The sequence below is a fragment of the Dipodascopsis tothii genome, assembly GCF_038497935.1.
Source record: "Dipodascopsis tothii strain CBS 759.85 unplaced genomic scaffold V1510scaffold_1, whole genome shotgun sequence".
Taxonomy (NCBI): domain Eukaryota; kingdom Fungi; phylum Ascomycota; class Lipomycetes; order Lipomycetales; family Lipomycetaceae; genus Neoaidaea; species Neoaidaea tothii.
Window position 1 is genome coordinate 600,222 of NW_027117985.1, and position 21,799 is coordinate 622,020.

The 21,799-nt window shown below is 45.3% G+C and overlaps 9 protein-coding genes across 9 annotated transcripts; 5 read left to right on the forward strand and 4 right to left on the reverse strand.

Moving 5' to 3' along the window:
* Positions 1 to 257: 257 nt before the first annotated feature.
* On the forward strand, positions 258 to 2,918 carry V1510DRAFT_358522 (Cullin; the record flags this gene model as incomplete). The annotated part of the gene is made up of 5 exons (XM_066930920.1): positions 258 to 302; positions 336 to 761; positions 798 to 1,491; positions 1,549 to 2,665; positions 2,705 to 2,918. The coding sequence occupies 5 exons, from the start codon at positions 258 to 260 to the stop codon at positions 2,916 to 2,918; spliced, it is 2,496 nt and encodes an 831-aa protein (XP_066791870.1).
* A 2,143-nt stretch (positions 2,919 to 5,061) lies between these two features.
* On the reverse strand, positions 5,062 to 5,613 carry V1510DRAFT_405601 (uncharacterized protein; the record flags this gene model as incomplete). The annotated part of the gene is made up of 1 exon (XM_066932338.1): positions 5,062 to 5,613. One exon carries the CDS (start codon positions 5,611 to 5,613, stop codon positions 5,062 to 5,064), a length of 552 nt encoding a protein of 183 aa, XP_066791871.1.
* Positions 5,614 to 7,390: 1,777 nt separating this feature from the next.
* Positions 7,391 to 9,271, forward strand: V1510DRAFT_358666 (Nsp1-like C-terminal region-domain-containing protein; the record flags this gene model as incomplete). Its single annotated transcript, XM_066930930.1, has 2 exons — positions 7,391 to 7,771; positions 8,123 to 9,271. 2 exons carry the CDS (start codon positions 7,391 to 7,393, stop codon positions 9,269 to 9,271), a joined length of 1,530 nt encoding a protein of 509 aa, XP_066791872.1.
* V1510DRAFT_87680 (ribosomal RNA-processing protein 7-domain-containing protein) lies at positions 9,191 to 10,511 on the reverse strand. The gene has a single exon (XM_066935811.1). The coding sequence runs from the start codon at positions 10,419 to 10,421 to the stop codon at positions 9,438 to 9,440; it is 984 nt and encodes a 327-aa protein (XP_066791873.1). The 5' UTR covers positions 10,422 to 10,511; the 3' UTR covers positions 9,191 to 9,437.
* On the reverse strand, positions 10,512 to 11,595 carry V1510DRAFT_53449 (uncharacterized protein). The gene has a single exon (XM_066935807.1). It carries the CDS (start codon positions 11,352 to 11,354, stop codon positions 10,602 to 10,604), a length of 753 nt encoding a protein of 250 aa, XP_066791874.1. The 5' UTR covers positions 11,355 to 11,595; the 3' UTR covers positions 10,512 to 10,601.
* Positions 11,596 to 11,601: 6 nt separating this feature from the next.
* V1510DRAFT_409492 (uncharacterized protein) lies at positions 11,602 to 13,511 on the forward strand. Its single transcript, XM_066932586.1, has one exon. The coding sequence runs from the start codon at positions 11,837 to 11,839 to the stop codon at positions 13,361 to 13,363; it is 1,527 nt and encodes a 508-aa protein (XP_066791875.1). The 5' UTR covers positions 11,602 to 11,836; the 3' UTR covers positions 13,364 to 13,511.
* V1510DRAFT_409496 (uncharacterized protein) lies at positions 13,278 to 13,951 on the reverse strand. The gene is made up of 3 exons (XM_066932587.1): positions 13,726 to 13,951; positions 13,575 to 13,693; positions 13,278 to 13,535 (listed from the first exon to the last, which is right to left on the reverse strand). Exons 1-3 carry the CDS (start codon positions 13,864 to 13,866, stop codon positions 13,520 to 13,522), a joined length of 276 nt encoding a protein of 91 aa, XP_066791876.1. The 5' UTR covers positions 13,867 to 13,951; the 3' UTR covers positions 13,278 to 13,519.
* Positions 13,952 to 15,348: 1,397 nt separating this feature from the next.
* Positions 15,349 to 16,175, forward strand: V1510DRAFT_358754 (14-3-3 protein; the record flags this gene model as incomplete). The annotated part of the gene is made up of 2 exons (XM_066930935.1): positions 15,349 to 15,415; positions 15,451 to 16,175. 2 exons carry the CDS (start codon positions 15,349 to 15,351, stop codon positions 16,173 to 16,175), a joined length of 792 nt encoding a protein of 263 aa, XP_066791877.1.
* A 3,790-nt stretch (positions 16,176 to 19,965) lies between these two features.
* Positions 19,966 to 21,042, forward strand: V1510DRAFT_358551 (putative zinc knuckle; the record flags this gene model as incomplete). The annotated part of the gene is made up of 4 exons (XM_066930925.1): positions 19,966 to 20,041; positions 20,243 to 20,284; positions 20,318 to 20,676; positions 20,713 to 21,042. Coding segments are annotated over 4 exons (807 nt in total), but the record flags the coding sequence as incomplete, so codon positions are not given.
* Positions 21,043 to 21,799: the final 757 nt, after the last annotated feature.

Below are 21,799 nucleotides of genomic sequence, written 5' to 3' on the forward strand. Positions count from 1 at the left end.
CACAAACTCGTGACCCGCTACCGCAGTGTGCATATTTATTTGTTCTGGAGGGATATATGGAGAGATCTTCTATGGTCGAGTCGCAATTATAACGAAGTCGTCAATTTCTAGCTGGATCTAGCCACCACGGCAAGTCAGCGATCATAATTTAAACAACACAAACGTTATCACAGGCTGAGAGATTTTTACGTGAACATCCAGTCAAACAGCAGCTCTTGTCAGGCTCTCGTAGCTCTTGATCGACAAGTATATACGAAATGTCAGCCAGCAAGTCGCGGATTAAAATGCGCCCCCCTCGCAATGTAGGTATTTTCAAAAACTGATTTAACATACAGCGCGACTCGGCAGAGGTCAGTTTTGATAAGTCTTGGGTAATACTATCAACTGCTATGGAGGAGATGTACCGCAAAAATGCTTCCCGACTATCATATGAAGAGCTTTACCGCACAGCCTACACTCTGGTTCTTAGAAAATATGCTGAACGTCTGTACAACGCTTTCAAAGCGTTCGTCGCAGAACATCTCTGTGCAATTGTCAATGTTGATTTAGCACCATTGACAGTCGGGATTTCGACTACTTCGGCTGAATCGGCGATATCTGTTGTTCCGACTGGCCACACCACGTCAATGACTAGCAGAGTAAATGGCACAGAAAATGTCAACTCGCGTGAAAACGGACAGCGATTCCTTAATTCAGTCAAGGCACAATGGGATGATCACTGCTTACGGATGCGTATGATTAGTGACATCTTAATGTATATGGTAAGTCCCACCCGCTTCTTGCTGCTGATAGGGAAGGATCGTGTGTATTGCCGTGAGCTACAACTACCTCTTGTATATGACGCTGGGTTATCGCTCTTTCGTGATAATGTTATTCGAAACCCGAACTTACCGATTGACCTACGGCTGTACTCAATCATATTAGATCAGATTCATTTAGAGCGAAATGGAGATATGGTGGACACCGCAGCAATTAAAGCTACCGTTTTGATGCTTGAGTCCCTGAGTGACGATAAGTACGAAAGTGAAACTGTTTACTCGCGCTCTTTCGAACCACTTTTTCTGTCGTCATCAGTCGATTTTTACCGCAAAGAGGCTGAAAAGCTACTTGCAGAGTGTGACTCGTCTCAGTATTTTTGGAAGACAGAGCGTCGTTTGGTGGAGGAGTACGAGCGTACGACTGCTTACCTTTCCGCTAATACAGAGACGAAAATCACCAAGATTGTCGAGGAAAATTTAATTACCAGAAATCTCCCAGCTGTCATGCGAATGGAAAATTCTGGCGTTCTGTTCATGATCGAGAATAATAAGTTCGATGATCTCCGGCGTCTGTACCGACTCTGTAATCGAGTTGACCCTGACAAAACCGAGCTCAAATCATATCTGGCCGAAAGAATTGTGTCACAGGGCTTGCGCATCAATGACGACGCACTACAAGATATGAAACGCGATGTCAGCACGACAGCAGCAACTGAAAAATCAGACATCACCAGTTATAATCGTTCTGGTATTGACAGCTCTGCAGCGATGCGAGACCGGTCACTGATAGGCCGACAGAATGCCGCCACCCGAGCAGCATTTAAATGGGTGGAGTCAGTTCTCTCATTCAAAGAACTGTACGATCGGATTATAGATGACACGATGAATCGCGATATTCAAGTACAAACAGCCACCACCAATGCATTTTCGGTTTTCATCAATAAAATGGACCGCGCAAGTGAATTTCTCTCCTTATACATCGATGAAAATTTGAAGAAGGGACTCAAAGGAAAGACAGAGGACGAAGTTGAAGCCACCCTTGACAGGGCTATTGTATTATTCCGCTATATATCGGATAAGGATATGTTCGAAACATATTATAAGGCGCATTTAGCGAAGAGACTCCTGGGTGGACGATCAGTATCTGATGACGCTGAACGTATGATGATTGGCAAGCTCAAAATGGAAGTTGGTTACTCATTCACCACGAAGCTGGAAGGAATGTTCAAAGACATGAAGATTTCAAAAGATATCATGCAAGAGTATAAGCGTTATATTGGTGAAATTGACCAAAGATATGGAAGCCGTCTTGAGCTTTCAGTCAATGTTCTGACCTCTAATAATTGGCCGGTCACTTTAGCAAACGTGTCGGAACACAAATGTGTTTACCCTGCAGAGATTGAATTAATTAAGTCGTCTTTTGAGAGGTTTTACAAGAAAAGACACAGCGGAAGATCGTTGACCTGGAATCCCAATATGGGGAATGCAGATGTGACATTGCGTTTCAAGGTGAAAGAACGGAAGCGTGAACATGACTTAAACGTATCGACATATGCTATGGTCATTCTAATGCTCTTCAATGATGTTTCCGACGACGAATTTCTATCATTTGAGCAGATAAAACAGTCGACTCTGATACCCGAAATCGAGCTTATCAGAAACCTGCAGTCCTTAGCTGTTGCACCGAAGTCAAAGATTCTTTTGAAGGAGCCAAAATCGAAAGACGTTAAGCCCACAGATAAATTCTGTTTTAACAAGAACTTCGAGTCGAAATTACGCCGTATCGCCTTCCCTACTGTTGCATATATGAACAAGACAGAGACGGAGTCGGAACGGAGAGATACTATGGACAAGGTCGAGCAATTACGTCGATACCAGACAGACGCTGCTATAGTTCGTATCATGAAGTAAGTGATGCTTTAAATGATGGTTCTAAATTATATTAGAGCTCGAAAAGTTATGGAGCATAACCTTTTGGTAGCAGAAGTTACTGCGCAGTTGACCAGTCGCTTTCAGCCAAACGCTTCGCTTATAAAGAAACGAATAGATGCCATGCTGGAACGAGAGTACATTGAACGATCAGCAGATAATCGTCAGGAATATCACTACCTGGTAAGCTCCGTGCTCGAGGTTGCAAACAAACTGACAATGCAGGCCTAAAGACAAATTATCGAAAAAATCTTATGTAAATATACATCGAGCAGAATACATCAAACATTGAACACATCTGCATAGCTACACTAAAACTATGCAGAAACAAGCTGCAGCCTAACGAGGTACAGCCTGGAACTCATTATATCATCATTTCATATTTACATATCGCTATTGCCTGTTGTCGGTGGCTTTCAGGCGAGAATGGGGAAAGCTCATCTCTTCTTTTCGCGGCAATATTAGAGACAGTATCCAATTAAGCTGGAAGCGATTTAATTTCATTGACAGTACAAGTTACTCCTGTCAGCTTTGATGCGACTGCACCTGGTGGGACGGCTGGAGGAGTGGTCCGGTTTAATTTTACACAAATCGCAAGTAATCGGTAGAAACCGCAAACAGAATAGCTCGCTTTGACTCTGATCATTAGAAGCTTCTGTTACTGGAGCCACTGCGTACAATGAGCCGCCCTCACTTACATTTTGTGGTTTGTTTCTGACTGAAAAAAAATCATTATGCTCGCCGCTATCGTTAAGTGGCAGCAGGGTAGGTTTTGTATACTTGCGACTCTGACGAACGAATCGAAACTCAACCAAACGTCGGGCCACAGAGCTTGGCCGCAGTCGGTTTTTGAGCCTCTTTAGACGGAGCGCGCACGACTATCTCCGAGTTTATGGAGACGGCGAGTGAAAGGTGTGCTCTGATCGCGCTCGCAATACTCAACCTGATAGCTATCAGAGCTTGACACTAGGCTATTTTGTATCTTCGTCAATATATTTAAAGATCGCGATCTCCCGCATAGCTCTTCTCTGAGCTGCGCCGAGAAATAATGCGTCGAGAAATAAGGCTGCAAAGACGTGTAAACGGATTTATACTATCTAATGTAGCTTTGCTCGGAATATCAAATGAAATGCAAACCTGTTATGCTGCGAATGCAGGAAAAATATAATGAGCTCAGGACTAAATCGACTGCTCTCATGACACCTAGGGGGTTGCGTGTGCGCGAGCACAAATTCTGGTGTTTCATGAAACCGAAAGGACACAAAGTATTGTCATCATTGGGGTACGCTTTCACAAGTAATAAGAATAGCCATTATTCTTGAAAGAGAGAGATAAAGAGAGGGAAAGAAGTCCAAGCGGAATGATCGGTGGGTCAAGCCTCATAACTCTCTGACAAACGGGGGCCGAGGTAACTCAAACTTCAGTTGCCTTCGAGTATAGCGACAGTATATAGTTTCGAATATCAGCATCGCTACTCGGGCCTTCATTGCCATGTAGCCCTTGGTCAATTAATACCTTTGAAACCAGTGCCCAAAAATCACCCCTAGTTTTGGGTTAGGGCAAATGTAATTTCTTTCCAAAGCAGATTCTTAAGGCGTACATACAAGGTATATCATATCAAGACTATCAAGTCGCCGCATGGGAGCATACGCTCATGTTGACGCATTCTGGCCCATCGTATATGAATTTGCAGCCAAATCTTTAGAACGCTGGAGGGCATGCAGTCTACTTACATCTATTGTGATGACTGATCACGTAGCGTTACGAGGGTACACATCTGTCTTCCATTGTGCTTTCTTCATAGTCAACGCATTTATTGAGACAAACTGGACTTACGAGCACTTTCAAACCGAATCTTTATAGCAAACGTTTTCAAACGATTACAGCAAAATAATTCTACATTTGATAGAACATTAACATCAGTTCGGCTTTCGGCAATCTTGGGATGAAGTAGATAGATAGAGATCATATTGTGGAAAACGGAACTACTTCGATTGTCCACCATCAACAAAATAAACCACCCTTACTAACCTATATACAAAGCAGAAACAAAACTCCAATAGTGACGAACAAAACAGAACACTCCATGACTTGCAAATCTCTAAAGTATAGCATCCACAACCGTAGCATTAAAAGATGCTGACGATGTAGCACGAAGAATAGAAATTTCTAGACCCAAGTCAAATCAACCGAAAATGCATCATGAGATGTAATAATACATGCGATAAGCCCACACACGAAATCGTTATGTGTAATGAGCGTCGCTAAGCTCCATGTTCCTCCCAGCCAGAGTCTTCATGAAGATGCAGTATTCTCCCCCGTTAACCACGAAACGACGAGAAAAAGTCCTCATTAAAATGCACGTGGCCTGAGTTCATTCTTGGCGGCGACCTAGCATTTTACTCGTAGACATCAAATTACCAATGTAGTCCTGCAGAAACTTGTTTTCGCCCTCCAGTTTTTCGTACTCATGTTTAACTTTCAGTATCCGTTCAAGAATAGCTGCCAGTCCGTCTTGCATGATTTTGACTTCGCGTTGCAGTGCAGACGCCTTCTCTTCGCCTATAGAATCTTTGAGTGATGTATCGATCAAGGAAGGAGGAAGCTCTTGAGCAGGCACATCGGTTTCAACATATATCTGAGAATGTACTTGGTCAACTGACGGAAGACTGGCAACCGCAGCCTCAGTGTCCTCGATGTAGTGTTGAACTTTTCGTTGCTTCCCCAGACTTTTTGAGGGTAATACCAGGGTATCGAAATCATCATCTAGTACACTGGAATCCATCTGGGCTCCATGACTGCTAGTTTTGGAGTTCTGTCTCGCCTCTGATGACATACTTGCTTCTCCTTCACTATCAATGGCGATAGTTGCATCCGTATCGCACCTCAAATTTTGAGTATTATCGTTTTCACTGTGAGCTTGCATTTAGCTGGTTTTGAGCCTCGACTCTCGGGATGTTCTATTGATCAATATCAGTTATATAATTCGCCCGGTGTATGTTCAAAATAGTTATATAGCAGTTGTAGAGGAGAGAAAATATAGCGGCGGCCTGTTTTTGTTTTATAAAGAGGCCGCGGATGCAGAGGAAACGTCCGATGGTTTTTCGAGCTATGCTCGTCCAGGATACAACGAGCAACGTACTTAGTACAGAGGCAATAAGTCAATTTTTATTTCAGTAGAAAGGGATCTATTTCATGCGTCCCATAAAGAGCCCTAAATTCAAATTGCTTTCGGCTTAATTTTTCCAGAGGGCTTACCACTACCATTTGCACCATTACGCCGGAACTACGCCCAGATGCATGGACAGGTGTGCCTACTGAGTGCGTATACTTGTGGCCGGTTTGAAACCTACGCTTACAACTTTTAGCTATTTTTAATTAGCGTCAACGCTAGCTACAGTAGAGTTTGAAATCAATTCCGCTGCATCACAAAGCTGTGTGTATGTACGACTTTTGCGCTTCTTACTGAAGAGCGACTACACAATCACTCCCCATCTCTTGCAAGACAAAAATGTACAAAAACACTAGATAATCGACGTGGATGTTGTTGTTGACAAATGCCCGTGTTTACTCGATAAGAGGTACGGCTAGGTGATGGAATAGAACTGTCTTGATTATACAGAAGTGAGTGGGCATAGGACCCCGCTCGGTGAAACGTGGGGCCTCTGGTACCGGGAAAAATCGGTGGTAATGCATGCTGGGATTAAAAAATACATGCACCATTACATCATAGCATTATGCCGGCTCGTATTGGGCTAACTGATTCTCACTACTCCACCCGCTGTAAGGTAAGTCTTCTTACGCTTTGCGCATATAATGCCTTACATGTAAAAATGTTCAGTATACATACCACAGCACACCGCTTGAAAAGTAAATTTAAAGCGGCAATACAACGTAATTTTACAATTTGGCTAAAGTCTTAACAAATCGTTTCATGCACACCAATCATAGAGTTGTGTTTTTCGTGATAACCTCATTAAGACTGGTAATGTGAGGCATAGTACGATTATCTAAATATGACGACAGACACAGATCGTAGATTGTGGATTCGTACGCTCAGGGTTCGCTATACACTCCGGCGCAATCCTTCACTAGCTCTGGAGTACTGAGTACTGTATACAGATAAATCTGACTCAAGACTTCAGCTCAAAAGGTCTTTCCATGGGAGATGTACCTTTAGGTGGTCGCTGCCTCAATCTTTGCTTTCACAGTTCGCAGTTGAATGACCTCGAACAGAACGAGTGCCGGTATATGTAGCACGTGATCTATTACCCGGATCATGCGCTACACACCATCATTCGTACGTGTTTGATCAATGTATTACCCGGTGGAACGCGTTAGCAGCCAAACTTTTCCTCAGCGAGAATCTAAACACTCTGAACACAGTCCTCTACAGTGAACACATCAAGTAATTTCTTGATCCTCGATTGCAACACACTGAACTGGTTACAGTGACGAACCACGGATTCTATTGCTATCATGTGTAAGCACCCTGACGCGTTTATCGTGTTGTTGCCTTTAAATATTTCATAGCTAACACTTATAAGCGGGCTTTTCGTTCGGTGGATCTGGCGGATCTGGCGATGGAACACAAGGAGGTATGATATCAATTCGTTGAGATATTATTGATGGCTTTGAATATCACGAATCCCCTATTTCTGAACAAATGATGCTGAAAATCTGGCGGCGAGAACCGAGGGCTGATGATTTTAGTTAAACCCACTTTTTCTTTTGGATCCAGCACCGGGCAGGTCAACTCTGCCAAACAATCGAGCTCTTTATCATCATCGGGCGGTTTGTTTGGACCTACAATCACTTCTGGACCGGGGGGGTTATCCTTTGGGGGGTCAAACGCAGGCAACTCATCTCCAGCTTTTGTGGGTGGAAACACATCCATTACAAACTCCGACTCTAATACCAGTGGTCAAGGTGGAAATAGAGAACAGAACGCGCCAAAGTCAGTTTCATTCAGTCTGAATCCGACTTCGTCTTCAACAGCTCCTATGGCCGCTAGCACTGGAACATATTTCGGTAGTATCTCGGCTACCTCGGGATCGACTGAGAAAAGCTCAGCATTTGGCAGCGTAACAGCCGGACCTACATCGTCAAGTCCAGCTGTGGGAGCTTTCAGCTTTGGAAAGCCACCTAATACTGCTCCTTTGAATGCTTCAGGGCTTCTGGCTGCTAAGCCAGATGCTGGTGCTTCTGCCACCTCCTTCAACTTTGGCACGGGTTCTTTAGGCACTTCTACCGCCGGGGTTTCCACTAGTAATTTTTCTTTTGATGGAAAACCGAACCCAATGGCCTCGGCAAGTGCCACGTCGAATGGTTTCTCCCTTGACAAGCCGTCGGCGCAGTCTCAAAACTCTTCGAAAACTAGTAATCCAGGTCTTGATGTCTCTTTTGGTAGGAGTACCCACCATCCTGCCGAAAAGGTACCATCAAGTACGCCGAGTGCTTCTCTTGGTATGTTCGGCTCGGCTCATGTAACAAGCGGGACATCCACAAACAACCTCTTCTCAACATCAACTGCGTCAAATGAGAAGAGAGATTCTTCGAATTCAGGAATATCACTTACAGGTCTTGATAAACCAACTGCTAACCTGGCTGTCGAAAAGTCGGGCAACTCTGCTGAAGTAAAATCAACAGGGTTTACATTCGGTAGCAATAATCCAGCAACGGCCACCAGCGCCGCCAAAAGAAGAGACGACAAGACGGGAACTAATGTCAGTTTCACTTCATCCTCGGCCCCTACGACCACTCCTGCTGAAGCGCCTACTACTAGTGCAACAAATGGGAATATTCTGGGCAAGCCGTCTGTCACCTTAGCTGATATTGCGCTTGATCGCAAAGGCCTCACTAATTCGACCATTAGCTCACAGAAGCCGACAGCTTCAAATGCAGCACATTCCTCACTAAAAAACAAGTCTATGGACGATATTATCAATAAGTGGACGCAAGCATTGACAAAATATTCTACGGAGTTCAGCTGTCAGGCCCAAGAGATATCCGAATGGGACCGCACTCTTGTGGAGAATGGTGCTAAGATTTCTCAGTTATTTACAGAAACCGTACAGGCGGAACAAACGCAAATAAAAGTGGACCAACTATTACAGTATACAATCAAACAGCAAGACGACTTGGAAGCGATGTTGGATTTCTATGAGAAGCAGGTTGATGATATCCTTGGACCTGTCACTGATATCTATGGACAAGGCGCTGTCGTATCTGGTGACCAATCTGGAAGCATGGTAGTGCACCAACCCGATCAAGATCGCGAGCGCTGCTTTCATCAAGCAGAAAAGCTGAACGAAGAGCTAGACACTATGGGCCGAAACCTTAGCAACATGATCGAAGAAATCAATAAGACGTCAACTATAGTCAATAAGACTAACGATGACGATCCGTTATCACATATCGTCCGCATTCTTAATGCGCATCTTGCTAGCTTACAGTGGATCGATGTTAACGCGAATAAGCTGCAGGATAAAATCAATGAAGCGAAAGCACTTGAAGGTCATACCCGTGAGTTGCTAGACGGTGCCGGAGATTTTTACTTGTATAGAGCTCGATTTGACCGATAAAATCTAAGACTCTCAGCCTAATCAAAAACTATTTACTATCGCTTCAGTGGCCGATTGGAGTCACATGTACAGTATAATCCCCGTTAATGCTATATGAGTTTTCGTAATTTATAGAAACAATAATCTGATCCAAGATTGATCCTCATCTGTCTGCTTCTGCGGGTATTCAAAACGGCTTGAAAACACGCCGTTCCTTGAGATTGCGAATTTTGTCTTGATCTTCTTTGAACTTGCGTAAAATGTCATTCATCTTCTCTTTTTTCTCTTGACGAATTTGAAATCTATAAAAATCTTTCAACTCCTTCGATTTCTTTTTCTTTTTTGATTCAATGATGATTTCCGAGGAAGCTAATTTTGGCCCAGGTCGCGTACTGACAACGGTCACAAATCCATCATCATCTGGCTCAGTCCGTCGACGCTTGGCTTCACGAGCCACTGACTCTTCCCGCAAGTTATAGCGATCGACAACTTTGTCTGCTGCCTTCAATAAGTGATCCATCTTTGATCCAGTTTCAGCTGGCTGATCACTAGAATATAGTCGATGAGTGCGTAGGTCCTGGTAGCGCTGGGTACCCAAAAGCAAACCCGTTGTATTCATGTCTGAGCCCCATGCGACTAACTTCGAGTCATCAAAAATTTCACCGGTAGTGACTGCATATTTCTTCAAAGACGTCAACGTTTGTGTCAAAGAAGCCTTGTCTACAAACACCACGTGAGCAGCGCTACCAGTAGATACCAACGACCCAGTATCATCACCCTCAGTGGTTATGGAATGCGAAGAGCCTGTTTGGGGCGACTCACCGGAATGGATCAAGCGTACGTGTTCGACGAGACCACCAGATATTGAAGAGAACAAACCACGAATAAGCTGTTTAGAAAAGTCAGCCGGAATGTTGGCAACGAAGAGAGTCTTGTCATCTTCATTTAACTCTTTATCAATCGTATTGCAGGTCTTCGTGGGTCCGCTGTGCTGTTTTATATAAATATAGTGAACAACGTTCCCCGCGGAGCTTGTGCAGTGGATTTTTGTTGTTTCTTCACTCTTGTTAGCGGCAAGCATCGGGTAAACATTCATGGGTAGAATTTGAAATCCATTAAGCATCCGCGCGGTTTTTACACCGTGGCTCTGCTTGCTAATTCTCCTGCCCATTTTATGCGGTTATTTGGTGTAGATTGTACTGAGCAGAAAGAGGAAGCATCGAAAATTTTTTTTAAAATTTGGATCTTGTTGGGACTTTCAGGAAACAAAACGCAAGATCCGTAAGCCGTGCGTCAAAACTACAGGTTAATTTAACTTAAGGAATAAGATGTACTAAGCACAATGTTCATATTACGCTACAGACAGCATCGGTGATTTCTGCTCATTGACGCGTTGTTTCGGAAAACCGAAGAGAAATACCAGAAGAAAATTATTGGAGCGCATGTAGTTGATCTCAGCGAGAAAAAGGCCCACAGCTTCAGCTGCAGGAATAATCTCTGAATCAAGGTCGCGAATGCCCCAACGCTCATCACGGTTCTTTAAGGAAGCTTGAAACTTAGCATCATTCTCCGAAATGAATTGGCCATTCCGACGAAAAGTCCCATATATAGCGAGCCAACCTTTTCCCTCTGAATTGGCGGACAAGAGACGAGCCGTGTTCGCAAAGAGACTGGTAGTCGCATCCCATGGTGAAATATGTAACAAATTAATAGCGACAATCCCTGTAAAACCAGTTGATGGAGCTGCTTTAGCGACGGCATCCCAGCTTCTGATTGAACGTGCATTCAGTCTCAAAGGAGATACAAGATTCCGTAAGCCGTTAGTTGAGCAGAGGTCGCCAATTGCTTCTATACATTCAGTCTGAGCCTCCGTCGGATGAAACATGGTATCAGGGTGCAATCCCGCAAAATGAACGATATGCTCCCCAAAACCTGAAGCTACTTCGAGCACATGCGTCTCTTTAGGAAAGCTGACAGGTTTTTCACCCGAAAAATACTCATGCAGCACTTGTTCAATCTCCGTCTTTGTCCGTGCAGCGGCACCAGCGATAGCCCAGGAGTTCTGCTTGGGATCGTCCGGTTCGACGACCACCTGATTACCCATGGCGATCGGTCTCAGAAAAGGAGCACCGTTCACGACTATCTGCTAAAACAACCCAAATAGGAAGTTATGTGGGCTCGTCAGAGAGTCGGCAGGTGCGATATCAATGGATTATGTCAGAAACTCCAATCTTTAGCTTTTCTGTACGCGTACACTGTTGTCGTCGTGGTGGATATTTTAAAGGTTCGTCCGCAATCTCCTGATAGTAGCGTACCTTTCGAAGCGTTATGCGATAATTTTATAGCTTTCATCACTGTTCAAGGACCCGGTGGGCAGTGGGACCACTTCCTAATCAAGACAAATTTACCCCTGAGGATATCGATGGAAAATTTTTTTTCTAGTTCTCTTAATAAATTTCTGATCAAAGCGAACTCAAGTTTCTACCAACTTGTACATGAACATAAGATCAGGGGTCGGTCATAACTGAGGAGCAGAGAAATATACTGCTTTTGCAGAAGTCAGCAGATCGAAGTACAACATACACAATGGAAGGCGCAGTCGATTTTTTTTTGCAGGATGGTCGGTCACAGAGAGCCAATGATTTTCTTACCGACAAAATGATCATAGAGAAATATACAGTTGCCGGGAACATCGTACAAAATGTCATGACTGCTATAGTAAAATTGCTCACAACATATCCTGATTCCTCAAAATTCAGAAATACTTACGACATCTGCAAAGTGAGTGATTCGTTCCTGAAAACAGAGATCGAGCGATCGTTCCAGAAAATTAAGGAACGCGGTATTGCTTGGCCGACGACAGTGGATGTTAACAATTGCGTGTCCGGATACAGTCCGCAACAGCGACGCGACGCATATGTACTTTCCGATGGTGACGTCGTCAAGCTCACACTGGGTGTACACATTGAAGGATACACCTGTCGTGCAAGTCACACCATAGTCGTGAGGCCGTTGACACCTCCAGCCGTAATAGCGGATTCTGGACCTGTCAGAGGCGATGTGGCCGATACTGTGATAGCAACTCATGCCGCGCTTAAGGCTGTCACAGCGTTGCTCGGATCTGTGCTGTATGGCTACACTACGCCTTCGGGTTATTTCAACAACAGTCCAGTAACAGGTGAAAGAATCCGTCAGGTGGTCGAGAAGATCGCACGTATATACGGAGTCCGCGTTCTTCCCGGTTCTTCTGTGCGTACCGTGAGACAATACTTAGCTGGGCAGTGTACAGTCAAGGAGGCTGGTGCAAAGGGCTATGAATGGGGCTCGTTCAATCGTAACAGCTCGGATGAGACTGAGCAAGCAGCCAAGGAACAATCCGATAATTCAATCGAGGAGATTGACGCTTCGCGAGAGTTTGATGCAGGAACTGTTGCGGAGGGCGGTGAAGCATGGTTGGTGGACATTAGTATGTGCAGCATGCCGAGTATACTCCCTCCGGCATATAAAACAGGATCGTTTGTGTCGAAGTACAACAAGAGTCAAGTGTCTCGCAAAGCTGTGCGTGCACACGACAAGCTCCTACCGACCGTATTTTCTCGTGACTACGCGGCATCATCTCACGACCTTCGCACTCAGTCTGCGAGATCGCTACTAGCTGTTGTTGAAGCTACGAAATCCGTTTACCCCTTTGCAGCTTCCACAGTGAATGTTCCTGGAATGCGAGCCGCAACAGTATTGGCTGGTTTGCGCGAACTGGAACGTACGGGTTTGATAATTCCTACGCATGTCGAAACTGTGAAGGCGCCTGGTTCAAATGCAAACTTGACTATCGCGCGAGAGCAAACTACACTTCTGCTAATACCATCTGTTGAACACGGCGGTTATGGAAAGGTATTGAGACTATCAGGGGCCGAGGCGAATATTCCGCCGTCCTGGGCGCACAGCGACCATGAAATACTGGACCCAGAACTCCTGAATCTTGTCACCTCTGCCTCCTCCGACCGCGTACCAGAGGGCAAGATCAAAATTAAAAATGTGACGACTACTATTGATCTAACGTATGATCTTGATAAGCTAGGCACAGAAGAGATGGCTGAGATGGAGCTCGACTGATCTTGCAACAATACTATCTTGTGCATTTAAAGATCATCATGTATTTTTTACGGAATGCGGTCTTCAAAAGATTGAAAAGTTTTCATGTTTTAATGGTTTTTTTTGTATTAGATCAATGAGCGTCACAACGCATCATACTAAGGCATTCAAACGACGCTATTTCTTGTCGCCACTTAGTGTTATTAGAATCGCGTCACCTGGAAGTACTTACAGGTTCTTTTCGGCTTCTTCGACGAGCTTGCGTTGCTTCTCTAGCTGCTCCTTCAGCTGAACTAAGCGCTCCTTTTCCGCTTTGCGGACGTAGTAGTCTTCGTTGGCCTTTTCGCGTTTCTTTTGTCAGCAGCACTATTTATCTGACTAACCGTAAAGGCATCACCCCCAGCTTCGCCGCGACTTGATCCTGTCGAGCCTTCGCTGTAGAAACGTGCGGAGGCGTTATGACTAAAGCGTATGACTGAGTAAGTGCTGCGGCTGGAATTGCGGAGAGTAGTAGCAGAAATCATTGTGAAGGCTGATATTTTGTACTGTGCTGTTTAATGAAAGTAGGTCTACCGTCTTCAATTTATAGCTCTGGCCTTGCTTGCCAATAGTGAGCTTAAAAGTGTGAGCAAGTTACTCGGCTCTGCGGATGATTATTGCCCAAAAATGCGGGAAACATCTAGTAGATTCGTCGTAGTGCCACGTTCATGTAGACAAGAAAACACACCACTCGGGCACCCCAAAGCAGAAGACCACCAGTACAGCCGCTGTCAAATCAGCCCACCCTACAAAATCTGAACGAATATACGGGTACTATGGTTAAGCCATTACGACCCGATCTCGAGCGCCTCAGTCGCGCCACGACTAGCCACGTACCGCAGATCTTTCGTATACACCTAACCCAGTCAATAACATGAACGGTGGCGAGCGACTATAATCACATGACGAAGAAGTACGCTATGATTTTCTCTGATCCTCTGTAGGTCGCTCCACTACTGCGTCTCTTTTATGCCTTAAATATAGGTACATATGAAATTTATGGTGATAATAGATAAATCTCTGCTGAGACACCTCTTTAACACTCGTTACCCGGCATTATCGCTAACACATTTGGCTCTTCTATGCCGCATATGGCTTTTTAGCTTCATGCGGTATCTAGCTGAATCTTAGACGCATTGGACCGCGCGCACCTTCGTCAAGCTGTTGTCTCTCTGACTGAAGGCCTTCGGCAATATAGTCGAATGGGTGCCCGTTGATAAATATTGTAATTTCTATCTACATTTTATGTGAATATTTGGGATATAGGATTAGCATTTTATAAAAATAAAATTGGTATCCTATCACCTCTCGTTGTTGTTGGTTTAGATTCGTCGTTAGTTTAAAAAACGCAACCCTTTTTCTTTCCTTTTTATATCATCACCACACGTCGTCGACTTCGTTCATCGGACACCGCTATAATCCATCATTGAAGGTATGCTTAAAATAATGCGCCAGAGGATAAGCATATCATATAAGATGATCAAGCTTCGATTATCTTCGACTGTGCTGTAACCTCAGGGTTTTCTATGTCTACGCGTGCTACGTCAATTATCGCCAACGCGCGCAGTAACAATCAATTCGTGTGATCAAGGGTGCAGTCATTTTTATAGGAATGGCTGTGGCTTCACCCACGAATGGACGCGTTGATGATTTTTCGATGACATACGCGGTTTGGATTTGCCTTCTATTGGATCTGATGTTGGCGCAACATTATGTGTGGTACTGCCATCTCTGAGGCGGTTGGTATAAAGCAGATATCGATGTGGTAGCGCAGGTTGTGTTCCCATGAGCTGTATTGGTTAAGCCTATACACGATCTCGAGGGTCGTGATATCCTTCGAAAACCTTACGGCGTGCCAGTTCATATCTGCTACATATCCGTCCTACCCAATGTCTTGATTTGTTGCTCTATAAAAAGAATATGATCGCATATTCTCTGCTTTGAAGTACATCACTGACTTGATAGACATGCCCGCTACCAGAGAGGATTCCGTCTACTTTGCTAAGCTTGCCGAGCAAGCTGAGCGCTACGAGGGTATGAAGGGTTTTGAAACCTAGCTTACGGAACAGAGATGGTAGAGAGTATGAAGGCAGTTGCTTCTTCAGATGAGGAATTGAGTGTTGAAGAACGGAACTTGTTGTCGGTTGCCTACAAGAACGTGATCGGAGCGCGTCGTGCGTCATGGAGAATCGTTTCTTCCATTGAGCAGAAAGAGGAAAGTAAGGGCAACGAGCCTCAGGTCAGCCTGATTAAGGAATATCGCCAAAAGATTGAAGAGGAGTTGGCCAAAATTTGTGAAGACATACTGGAGGTTCTGTCTAAGCACCTTATACCATCAGCAAAGTCTGGCGAGTCTAAGGTGTTTTATTACAAGATGAAGGGTGACTACCACCGCTATTTGGCCGAGTTTGCGGTTGGCGACAAGCGAAAGGTGGCTGCTGAAGAGTCACTCGAGGCTTACAAGGCTGCGTCTGAGGTTGCCATGACTGATTTGGCACCTACTCATCCCATTCGTTTAGGTCTGGCGCTCAACTTTTCGGTCTTCTATTATGAGATCTTAAACTCACCTGACCGTGCGTGTCATCTCGCCAAGCAAGCTTTCGACGATGCGATTGCTGAATTGGACGCGCTGAGCGAAGAGAGCTACAAAGACTCCACTTTGATCATGCAGCTGTTGCGAGACAACCTCACTCTTTGGACTTCAGACATGTCGGAATCTGTTCCTGACAAGGATGCCGCCGTTGACGATGAGCCTTCTAAGACCGAGGCTGCTAAGGCTGAGGCGAAGGAATAGCTGCTCACTTACCTGCTTTAAGTGTAGCAGACACAACGCGGTAGCCAACTGGCGATGTATGCTTTTACTTAGTCTTTGTCGTAGCCTTATCCATTATTTTCTTCGTTCTTGGGCGCTCCCAAGACTGCAATGGCGCTCTGGAAACAAAGTATTAAAGGCTAGATCGAAGGGATTAAATAGCAAAAAAAATTAAGACGAAAACGGTCAGAAAAGGAACAAAAAGAGTCGGAGAGCAGGGAAAGGTAGGAAAGGAATTGGATTTGAATGGTTTCTCCCGTATACTTCTATGATGGTTTTCGCAAGGGCTCCTGTTTTGTTTTTCTTGCCTCTTCTTTGCTCCCCCCTCCTGATTTAACACGCTATTTTTTGTTCGTTATTCTGTGTAGTTCAGAGCTATTTAGTTTTCATTTTGTTTGTTCCTGTTCCTTAGTGTAGTGTTAAGCCACGTAATTTCTCTGTTGACGAGAGTAAGGTATAGTGCTTGCACTGTCGAGAATTTTGACCGCGCGAGTTTCATTACCATTTTCCTACAAAGCTCTTTTGAGTGTGAATCCACTTTTCTGTATGGTTTCTTCATCTGGTATATCGAGCATGGGATGTGTAGAGATGTTACGTCTAGCTCCTGTGAAGCTGGACTGTATCGCTGCAAGCAGTGAGTGTAATTCCCCACGTGCATGATCGTAAACATGAACTACTGCTACACGCCTGTGATTAATCAGACGCACTACATAAACCGATACACAAACACAGGCTTGATACCATGATAATATGGGACGTGATTGACTTACATGACAAGATTTCGGTATAAATATCCGATTGAGCTTCGTCTGCTCGAGAGACTTCAGATTACCCCCAAAGAATTCCGATGTCTTAGTCTGCTCGTGAGCGTTGAGTTTTCAGTACGCTCGATATAGAAGCGATCCCATTACATAATGGGGTGCTTGTTATCTCTCCTGGTACGTCCATTGACGACCGCTAATTGTGCCAACGCAAGGTGAAAGCTGGGCTACGGGTGGTGTGGGTGATAGTAGATTGAGGCCGAAAGATAACAGGAAATTGAAGTGGTCTGTTACTCGGCCATTGAGTTGTGATCTGAGAGCTCAGGACGGATTTTCAAGGCGCATCAGTCGATAAGCGGCAGCCACTACAAGAAAACGTAAGACCCATATATTATTCTAAAGCCGCTTTGATAGGTATCATGGCTGCTGGAGGCACCGCTTCAAGGACGATATCCAGTGTAGGATGTACCGGGGGTACGCTTAAGGTACACTGGGAGCCCACTTGCAGTACTCGAGCGCGCCACACAAGTAGTACACAACGGCAGCAGCAGCTAGATAAAATTGGGCCATCGAAGTCTCTTCGTCGGGAGGTAGCCATAGGCCGGCCTGGCCGGCTGAATCGTACGCTGGTGGTACTGGAACCATCAGCCGGTACTTGAATGCACCTCTAGCGGTATCGCATGGCGGCAGTGGCTGACATATTGGGATCACCGGGTTGCTTGATAGATATATACCGGCTTATCAGGATCCACATATTTTGTGGCGCCTCTTTTGTTGCTGTGACTAGTAGGTTTACTACGAGGTCAGTACTGCCCGTTCTCTGGCTCCTTGGCCACTGACCGTCCCTGCTGGCCAGCGCTGACGGCTCCGTAGGTCAGTCCAGACGCCACACACGCCACGAGTTGCTGGCAATTTCTGAGATATCCAACAGTCACTGAACTCATAATGGACTGTCGCATCTTGCCGACCACTGTCCTTCACCTCAGACTGGGTCATGGGCTACCACCAAATTATGGTTACCAGTGAGATAAACCAGTGGCTTCTCGACCTGTGTCCTCTCTTCGTACACACCATATTGTTGGCCGTCAAGAAAAACTGAAATGCCTGCCTGTTATTGTCCGCCCAAAACTCTGTTTACGAGAAAGATCCACACTTAGTGGCCGCGAGCCGCTTTGTCTAGTCCAAGACCATTCAGTGGACGGACCGTTGACTTATGTACCATGGACCTCTGGCATAAAAATTGACACACGATTGCTAGCACATCATCTCATGAATCGTAATTCAACTAACCGCTGAGCCCATCCAGACCCTTTTTCTTATTCTTGTATTTTTCAACTTTTTTTCCTTCTTTTGCTTTCTGGAGGTTCCGGTCTTTTGACATAGCTCAGGAGAGATTAGCGAATGTAAATAAATACCTCTGGATAACCTGTTTTCTGCAGCCGTACCACCAACACCGGAAGGACAATAGCAAGGTGTGAGGATCACATCCGAGAAGGGGTGGTTCTCGCCGAGGACCCGCCAGAGTATGCTCCAGCGGGACCGAAGACCGGGTCAGGCAAATAGTGTAGTTTAACTACAAATGACTAGTATATGCATAGCACCTACAGATGGGTCCATCTGTCTAACCTTTTACTGTTGATCCACTTTTAATTTCTGTCTATCCGGTCAATAACACGTAGAGCTGTCGTGCTCTCCTCACCATGCGTGTCTTCGACTATACCTCACTGGCAGGACTATGTACTTCAAACTATCTTCAGTACCAATCTATTTCGCTCAAGCAAGCTGGAGGTATCTGAAGTTTGTCTAGTAGATGGCAGCCATAGCAAGAAATGTTCGGGCCTTATCTATTTAGAGTTAGCTCAACCGACGTTGCATTAAGAAGCAGGTACTACTAAGAAGCGAATGTTACGCGTGCTCTGGTACAAACCCGCGAGCTATAGATCAACATGCAAATAGTCGTCAGCACATTAGATTGAAGACCACTGAGACAGTCCCGTGTGTTCATAGAGCTTGAAATATATTGCCAAAGAGGTGTATAAGGAGAGGGTAAAATGCCAAAATGCGTACAATCCGTGTGTAGTTGTCACGACTTCTCTCCGCCTGCATGTTCTTCCCATGACACGAGTTCAATTTGGTATCAGGAGAGCCAATAATTTGCTGGCTGGGCGCGTGAGCATGCTACACGAGGCGCGTCTTGAAGCGCTCTCTTGTGTGTTGCGATCATGTCGCTGTACTGACACTAGGTCGCCGTTTGGTGACAAACGATCTTTCCCGTCTGGATCTGCGCGGGTAACTGCCTGGGCAGGTATGTGCTAAATCTAACAAGGCTAAACTAAATGTATAAGGGTAACGTAGTGTACCGGACTATACTGCCCTGGTGTGTACCCCCATCTGGTACGGTAGGCCGCATCGTTGAATCCACTGTTCTCTACATCGCCTAGTGCAGAGGTACATCAATTGCAACTTCGCTTTCGCATGGTTTGCCGTGCGATTATCGTACCTGGCCAGTAGTTGCAGTCAGTCTTTGCTTCTACCGCTCATCTACAACTCTAATATATCGCGTTGCCGGACGTGCTGTGCCGGCAAGCTTGACTCGATCTGCTTACATTAAACCTACCTAGTAACGCCGTCCAACTCACTCTCCGGTACCTTGCTGACGGGTGACCCACGACCAACGGGTAGTGCTAATATTATATACATATCACCGTTCGCTCTTTTTTCTTCGCTCCGCTCTCCCGGAAACTACGTCGACTCCTGTCAGACCCAAACTCGGCAGTCTGATCTCTAAATTCTTTCAGCTCACGCCTGTGCGTGCTTCCTTCTCTTCCGAGTACTGTTTGCGAGTCTGCCGGTAATCGTCGGCCACATTGACACACGCTTACGTACGGCTGAGCAAGGCCCCACATCGCAGAAATGATGATGTCCTCGCTTTCGCGACGAGCTTGCTACAAGTATGTATTCTACGGACAGTAATCATTTGCTCTATCCTCCCGAGGACATGCTGATTCGCAAGGTGTGGCAACATCGGTCATTTCGCTGAAGTATGCAGCTCGCCAGAGAGGCTTTGTTACAACTGCAAGCAGCCCGGTGAGTTTTTTCTCTTCATTCTCTATAATACCACCGGCAAAAATGAGACTCTTGAATCCTGTTATCGAATGTCTTACACCTTCAGACAGGCGTAATTTCACATGGGCTCATCCGCGTGCCTGTCAGGCGCGACAATGCGTTGAACGCCTTATCGGATAAAAGTATAAAATTGCTGACATTTCGGCCAATGGGCCATACTAGGCCACGAATCTAATGCTTGCCCACACCCAAGAACCACTGAAAGTAAGGTGTATGATAGAATCCGCTGATGAGTAGCGAAACAGTGTTATCATTGCCAAGGACTGGGCCATGTGCAGGCTGACTGTCCGACGTTACGTCTCTCTGGTGCACTCATAACTGGCCGATGTTATACCTGTGGTCAGCCTGGTCATGTTGCCCGAAACTGTCTGAACGTTGCAGCTGCAGCTGCACCTCCGGGATTTGCTTATCTCAGCATGAATGCTCAAGCTTTGCGCGGAATTCCTATGCGTACTGGGTTAATTCCTCGGATAAGTTACATCCCGGGAAATGGTCGGACAGCCACGTGCTACAAGTGTGGAGGCCCAAATCATTATGCCCGCGATTGCCAGGCGCAAGCTATGAAATGCTACGCCTGTGGAAAATTAGGTCACATCGTGAGTAAATACTTCATGAATTTTACTGACATAAAGAGTCGTGATTGCACAGCTCCTAATGGTGGTCCTCTGAGCACTGCGGGCAAGACTTGCTATCGTTGTGGAGAACTAGGACATATTGTAAGTGGAATACAATCCTCTTCTGACAAGCAGTCTAGAGAATGTCCACAGAATGGTGGTTCCCCGACTGGTTCTATTGTAGACTCAAGCAATGGGACTCCCGTTGGTTCACTTACCTCCACCGGTACTGTAGTAACAGACTCTACTACAGTGACGGTACCGGATGAAGAGGATCTTGACGTATCGCCACCTACTGTTGTCAGTTCCATAACGACAGCCGTTCCGATGGCTATCCCTGTTGCATAGGCAACACAGTATGATTATATTAATTCACGCACCGTTAACAGTACCGATACTGTTCTGTCTTTATGTGGGTACTGTCGGTGACAGCTTCATTACGCGACTAGCTTATCGTCATCACATACATCATCCTACCTTCCTCTCTTCGGTCTCCCCCGAAATCCCGCAGCGAATTAGACTGTTCGCTTGCTGTATCAATATCTTGGCTGTCGGTCCACAGACACTGGTCGCTCTAACGGTCATATTCTTCTATGCGCGTTGCGCCTTGCACTCATGAAGCTCATGATCTTTATGTATCCCTTATGATAATGTTTATTGTGCGCAAATTCAACAAAGCTCATTTCTTCAGCTACCCTTTGAATTTCATTCGTTTTCTGAGATTGTACAATTTCTGCTATGTTACTGTAGGTGGTACTGGGCAAGGGACTTGAACAAAGCAAGTTCTACGTTCATTAGTATGTAGACAATTGTGCAAACACAGTCAGTCACTGAGAATAACTCAAGTAGGTCCGTTCTCAAGCAAATAGAATCTTAGATCGTATACAAGTGTCTGGAGACAGATATAGACCAAATACCAAGAGACTTGCACGTTAGTACTTGTACTGGTTGTTGTAGCAACTAAGTGGTCGTGATATCCGGGTAACAACACGGCGTTCTAGCATAATACTCCATATGCTTCCCTCACATTTAAACAACATATTGAGCTGTCCAGGACAAGAGTACATCCAGTTCAATACAAGCAGCGTCATATAGATTACATCAC

Excerpts from the sequence above, each read along its gene's own strand:
- V1510DRAFT_87680 (XM_066935811.1), bottom strand. The coding sequence starts at position 10,421 with ATGGGCAGGAGAATTAGCAAGCAGAGCCACGGTGTAAAAACCGCGCGG.
- V1510DRAFT_53449 (XM_066935807.1), bottom strand. The coding sequence starts at position 11,354 with ATGGGTAATCAGGTGGTCGTCGAACCGGACGATCCCAAGCAGAACTCC.
- V1510DRAFT_409492 (XM_066932586.1), top strand. The coding sequence starts at position 11,837 with ATGGAAGGCGCAGTCGATTTTTTTTTGCAGGATGGTCGGTCACAGAGA.
- V1510DRAFT_409496 (XM_066932587.1), bottom strand. The coding sequence starts at position 13,866 with ATGATTTCTGCTACTACTCTCCGCAATTCCAGCCGCAGCACTTACTCA. Across the intron at positions 13,694-13,725 it reads CTGGGGGTGATGCCTTTACG|AAACGCGAAAAGGCCAACGA; the intron begins GTTAGTCAGATA and ends TGCTGACAAAAG.